This window comes from Diabrotica virgifera, chromosome 7 (assembly GCF_917563875.1).
Source record: "Diabrotica virgifera virgifera chromosome 7, PGI_DIABVI_V3a".
Taxonomy (NCBI): domain Eukaryota; kingdom Metazoa; phylum Arthropoda; class Insecta; order Coleoptera; family Chrysomelidae; genus Diabrotica; species Diabrotica virgifera.
This window is the reverse complement of record NC_065449.1, coordinates 75305576-75312033: the sequence shown is the minus strand read 5'-3', so window position 1 is coordinate 75312033 and position 6458 is coordinate 75305576. Positions and strand designations below refer to the sequence as shown.

The 6458-nt window shown below is 31.6% G+C and overlaps 1 protein-coding gene across 1 annotated transcript; it reads left to right on the top strand.

Moving 5' to 3' along the window:
• Nucleotides 1–917: 917 nt before the first annotated feature.
• Nucleotides 918–5284, top strand: LOC114338783 (cecropin-B2). The gene is made up of 2 exons (XM_028289395.2): nucleotides 918–1135; nucleotides 5045–5284. The coding sequence occupies exons 1-2, from the start codon at nucleotides 1046–1048 to the stop codon at nucleotides 5117–5119; spliced, it is 165 nt and encodes a 54-aa protein (XP_028145196.1). The 5' UTR covers nucleotides 918–1045; the 3' UTR covers nucleotides 5120–5284.
• Nucleotides 5285–6458: the final 1174 nt, after the last annotated feature.

The following is a 6458-nucleotide window of genomic DNA, read 5'->3' as shown; positions in this document are numbered from 1 at the left end:
TAGGATGCATAGTTTTCGACATAAACGCGGTTGAACTTTCAAAAAATCGAAAAATTGCAATTTTTGAACCCGAATAACTTTTGATTGAAAAATAAAATAGCAATTCTGCTTATCGCATTTAATAGTACAAGTCAAATTCTATCGGTTTTGATTACTTTCATTACTAAAAATTAATTTTTTATTGTTTAACAAAGCTATAAACACATAGTGATTGAATGATATTTTCAATGCATTTCTCATTTGAAATCGAACGAGTAGGCGCATACAGACAATTTCATATATTAAAACGCATGCATTGGGCACGAGAAACACTATGTGTTTATGGCTTTGTTTAACAAATAAAAACTTAATTTTTAACAATGCAAATACTCAAAACCAATAGAATTTGACTTGAACTTTCAAATGCAGTAAGCAGAATGGCTATTTTATTTTTTAATTAAAAGTTATTCGGGTTAAAAAATTGCACTTTTTTGATTTTTTTAGAGTTCAACCGCGTTTATCTCGAAAACTATGCATCATACGAAAAAACATGTAAGATCATTTTTTGCTGAGGATCACCCAAAAAATACAAAAAAATGTTTTGTTTTGCGAAAAATCGCTGTTATGTAATTCCTCAAGTTCTTGGTTTATAACAATCTTATCGACATCCGGATCAACTGTTACCCAAAAAATTCGTGTTCTACGGGTCAAATACATAAAAAAACTTGGGTAAGTCCATCTGAATTAAGGAGGCCGTTGTACCCCCCCTGGCGACAGGACTAATCATTCAATTATCAATATTTATGGTCTCAAGAAAAAAATCGTCATTGCAATAACAAATACAGTTATTGCGACATGATTGCTTTATGGAATGTTTTTGAAAATGCTATATTGTTTTTAAGAATAATATTATCACTGTAAACCCTTGTTATTTACTAGAACAATAGGTATATTATTAAGGTGGAAGTATTGTGTTTCACACTTATCTTTTTTTCAAATATAAAGGCAACTATCCTTCTAATGAACTCACAGTCGATTTTGATAGGTTAACTCACTGACATCAAACATGAAGGTTTCTTTTATTTTTATTCTTGCTATTATAGTTTTATTATCTCTTACTGGTGAACTGGAAGCAAAAAAATTTTGGAAAAAAGTGGTAAGTTTTTTTTTAAAATTCAGAAATATTTATCTTTTAAAATATTTTTTAAAATTATACAGGGTGTCCAGAAACTCTACCGACAAACGGAGGTAGGACGTTTCTCAGATAATTTTAAGACAATTTAACTCAATTCACCTAGTCCGAAAACGCTTCCTAAGGGAGCTAGAGCTCTTTGAAGATGGCGTCTTGTAATTAGTTTTTCTTAAATGCCTCCAGAACGGTTCTAGTTAGAAAAACGAAAATTGGTACACATGTTTGTCTTCCAGAGGTAAATCGATTCCATTCACTGCGAATTTTTAGTACCGGTCATAGGCGTCCGTTTTGGGTAGGGCTATGGTTATTTTATCGCATAACTTTTTTATCTTTAACTCTTAAGCATTTTTGACTCTAGATTATTAAATCATGAGGTATTCTAGTACTCTTGCTTTAAGTCGGTAGGACACACCGTTCTCTAGAAATATCGATTTGAATATTTTTCGTTTTTTGAATTTGAAAAAAAGTGAAAAATTTTTTCAGAAAAAAAAAACGGTGTATTTCACCAATTTAAAGCAATAGTAACTTTTAGTACTACAATACTAGACCAGGAAAGATCTGTTTTTAGGTGGATGTGAGAGGTGGCGTTTGGATTTTTGCTGATAAAGTTAAGTGATAACTTCGTTGATAATAATTGACTTATGCTACTTCTCAAATATGCCCGGAACATTAATAAAAAAAAAATAAAATATTTAAAAATTTCAAAATATTTCGTTTTTTCTACTTTCTTTGCTTATAACTTTAAAACGATTCATTTTGGAACAAAGTCGTATAGGAATAAAACAAAGATAATTAAATTTTCTATCACATACGACTGGTTAAAAATGTCTTAATTTAACACCCTTGCTGCAAAATAGCAATAAATATAAAATAAGGGGTCAAAACAAGCTTGTTTTTATTCAAGATTTTTCCATCTCTTAGGTGACACTTGGAACCTTCCTAAGTCGGTCAGAAATTTTTTGTAATGTGCTAAAACCGTCCACCAAATTTCATTAAAATTGACTTACTAGATTTTGCATTATAATTTTGCAATATAAACTTTTTTAAAAAAATTAAAATTTTTTAAAATCTTGCACAACAAAAACTAGAACATGCAAAGATTTGTCAATTGCTTTACATATAAAGAAGGCACTCCACCTATCTAATGCACTTTACAGAATTGAAATCGGATTATTTAAGCAGCCTCAGTAATGTTTTAAAGTTATAAACAATTTTTTGGCTTATAAACAAATTAGTGCAGTGTCCAGGAGGGGGTGCTACGGGCTCCTTTATTTAGATAGACTTACCCAAGTTTTTTATGTATTTTGACCAGTAGAACACGAATTTTTTGGGTAACAGTTGATCTGGATATCGATAAGATTGTAATAAACAAAGAACTTGAGGAATTACATAACATCAATTTTTCGCAAAATAAAACATTTTTTTTTGTATTTCTTGGGTAATTCTAAGCAAAAAATGTTCTTACAAGTTTTTTCGTAGGATGCATAGTTTTTGAGATAAACGCGGTGGAACATTCAAAAAATCCAAAAATTGCAATTTTTGAACGAGAATATCTTTTGATTAAAAAATAAAATAGCAATTCTGCTGATAGCAATTGTTTATAATTTTAAAACATTGCTGAGACCCCTTAAATAATCCGATTAAATGGTTTACTTTTTGTTCAGAACGATTTTAAATAATTTGAACTTTTTTAAAAACAGTTATACTGCAAATTAATTATGCAAAATCTATAAGGTCGATTTTATTGAAATTTGGTAGACCATTTAAGTAAGCTATAAGAATTTTCTAAGCGAATTGCTAAGGTTCTAAGTGCCACCAAAGTGGTTAAGAAATATTGAATAACAACAGGCGTATTTTTCCCCCTTATTTTGGGTTTTTTTCTATATTGCAGAAAATATAATACCTTAAGACGTTTTTGACCAGTCGCATATCATACAAAATTCAATTATCTTTATTTTATTTTTTACGAATTTGTTCCAAAACGAACCGTTTTAAAGTTATAAGCAAAGAAAGCAGAAAAAAATCGATGTTTTTCGAAATTTTTAAATATTTTAATTTTTTTATTAATGTTCCGGGCATACTTGAGAAGGTTGTTATTGTCAATTATTATTACTGAAGGTGTCACCTAACTTTATCTGCAAAAATCCGAATGCCACCTCTCACATCCAAAAATACACGTTTTTTTTTACAGATTAGTCCTGGTCTATACCTCATAATTAAATAATCTAGTGTCAAAAAGGTTTAAAAATTAAAGACAAAAAATTATGCGGTAAAATATCTGTTCACCTACCCAAAACGGACGCAAATGGCCGGTGCTAAAAATTTGTAATTAAAGAAATCGATTCATCTCTGGAATATAAATACACGTACCAGTTTTCGTTTCTCTAAATAGTTTTTTTTTTGAAATTTTTTTCCAAATTCACAAAACGAAAAATTTTTAAATCGATTTTTCCAGAAAATGGTATATCCTATCATCTTAAAGCAATAGTACCTTTTAGTACTAGAATACCTTACAGATTAATAATTCAGAGTCAAAAATGCTTAAAAATGCTATAAAATAACCGTTGCCCTACCTAAAACGGACGTTTATGACGGGTACTAGAAATTCGCAATGGATGGAATCGATTTATTTGTGGACGATAAATATGCGTACCAATTTTCTAAATAGAAACCGTTCTGGATGTATTTAGGAAAAACTAATTATAAGACGCCATATTCAAATAGCTCTAGCTTCCTTAGGAAGCATTTTCAAACTAAGTGAATTGGGTTAAATTGACTTAAAATTGTCTGAGGAATCTCCTTTCTTTGTTTGTCGGTAAAGTTTTTGGACACCCTGTATATTTTACTAGTTTTATTGACGTCACGATTCCCTTAACACTATTATTTTAAACTTTTTTTAATATACGGGTGTCGGCATAAGTTAGACAACGCTCTCGAAAAATCGGCATAAGTCCGGCAACGCTCATAGGCATATTCGCGCTGTATACCCCGACGCTGCCCAGAGGGAGAACGCCTGCGCATTACAAAATTGGACGTTCAATAAGGTCGAATATTTCCCTCCGAAAACCTAATGCGCAGGCGAACTCCCTCTGGGTAAGTTCGGGATACGTTCAGGGCATGCAGCGCGAATAGTCCCCATAAGTCTGGTAAAGCTGTCGAAAAAGATTAAAACGAAGCACGTTCGTGCATCAGCCAGTTGTCTCGGTGTCATGATAGCACGTGGGCGTCGAGCTACGTGGCATGTGTGCGGAAGTACCTTAGGTCCGCTTGCTCATTCGGAGATTAACTGAAGTTCTGCTCCATAACTGAGTTCAAGACATGAAGTGCGTTGTACGTTAGTACGCACTTCATGCCGTGAACTGAGTAATGGCGCTGAACTTGAGTTGAACTCCGAATGAGCAAGCGGGCCTTAATCTTCATTCTGGAGAATGGATGGGCAGACGAGGAATCGTTGAGAGGCCTGCACGGTCATGTGACTTGACACCTTGTGATTTGATTTTATGGGGCCTTCTCAAGAACCGCGTTTTTGCAAGAGGACTACCCACCCTTCCCGACCTCCGAACTGCAATTGAAGAAGAATCTGAAAATCTTCGCGGACAGCTTGACGTGCTTCGCCGGACCTGCCTCTCCTTGCGAAACGTTGCAATAAATGCATTGATCAAGATGTGCATCACTTTGAACACTTACAGTAACCTTTTTTCGAATCCCTTTGGTAATTTGTTTGAATAAATTCATTTTGACGCTGCATTTTTTTCTCTTACTGCTAATTTATTGCCCGACTTATGCCTACCCCTGTACATAGAACGTTAATAAATTAAAATTATATTTAACTAAAATTTATATTTTTACTAACGTTGGTTAATATTTCTGTAGGAAAAGGTAGGACAAAATATAAGAAAAGCTTCGGAAAAAACCCTCCCTATTGTTCAAGGATATGGTAGATGTTGAACTCAGTTGGGATGTGGTTGACATTAATATCACAGACACTTATCAAAGAAAATTATTAGTTTTTGTTTTTAAAATTTGTTAATTTTATGGAAAAAGAATCAAAAAATTAAATTATGTATTTATTTATGGTAACCATGTAATTTTAATAGACATTTTATAGAACCATGAATTTTTTTAATGTCGTTGGATTTCCTGATCCCTTCAGCCACGTTACAATAATAAATAATGTTTGCTACAACATTAAACATAAGGATATTATGTACCTATGCGCATATACATATATACATACTAATGCATGTACATTAGTCCAGGAACCGAAGCTTTACACCTCGCAATTTTTACAGAATGGATGATTTGCTTGAAAATTTGAGAATAAGTAGTGGATAGTCCAAGGATCAAAATCTATATAATTCCTAAAGGCGCTTTTAACATGGGGGTGGTTGCGACCTCACCTGGAGGTGGAATTTTTTTATTATATTTTGACCGCAAAAGTTGATAAAAACATTCATTCTAAGCAAAAAATGTTCTATACATTTTTTGCTAAAATTAATAGTTTCCGATTTATTCGCTATCGAAAGTGTTAGTTTTATATCGAAAAAATCAATGTTTTTGGATAATACTCATTTACGATTCACTCAATTTTTGCCGTAGAAAAAATTTTTTCAAACCAAATTCTTGGGAATTAAATAACCTACAATTTCATATTTAAACATATTTTCGTATCACTGATGGTAATCGTTCTCTTCTGAAGAAAATGACATTTTTTACCAAACTACAAAATTTGTTATTTGCTTTTAACTCCAGTTTTTTCTAACTAATCATTCTAACTTTCAGAATCAGAATCAAACTTTCAGAATCTGTTAATAATATATAAATAAAGAAGAATGAATAAGGTCAATGACTAAAATCATCGCTAACATACATTATTATGCTTCCAATTGGATTTCCCCTTTTTTTTCAAAAAGATAATATATTGGTTTTTTAACCGTAACTTTTTTATTTTTTATCTTAGAAAGTTTGGTAAAAAATAATTTTGTAGGTTTTTACAAGATCTATAAGAGTATTTATATTAAATATTTTTAAAATCCTTAATCGCAAAAAGAGGTGACTCTGAATGGGTTGGTAAAGGTGGTTTTTGCATGTTATTACAAGTTTAAATTGTCCATAGCTCACTCAATTTTTGCCGTAGAAAATTTTTTGCAAACTTCGTTCTTGGAAATTAAACAGGCTACAATTTCATATTAAACATTTTTTCGTATCTCTGATGCTAATCTTCCTATTCTGAAGATAAAGCCATTATTTTATTATAAGAACATTATTTTCATTATAAGTAACTTAA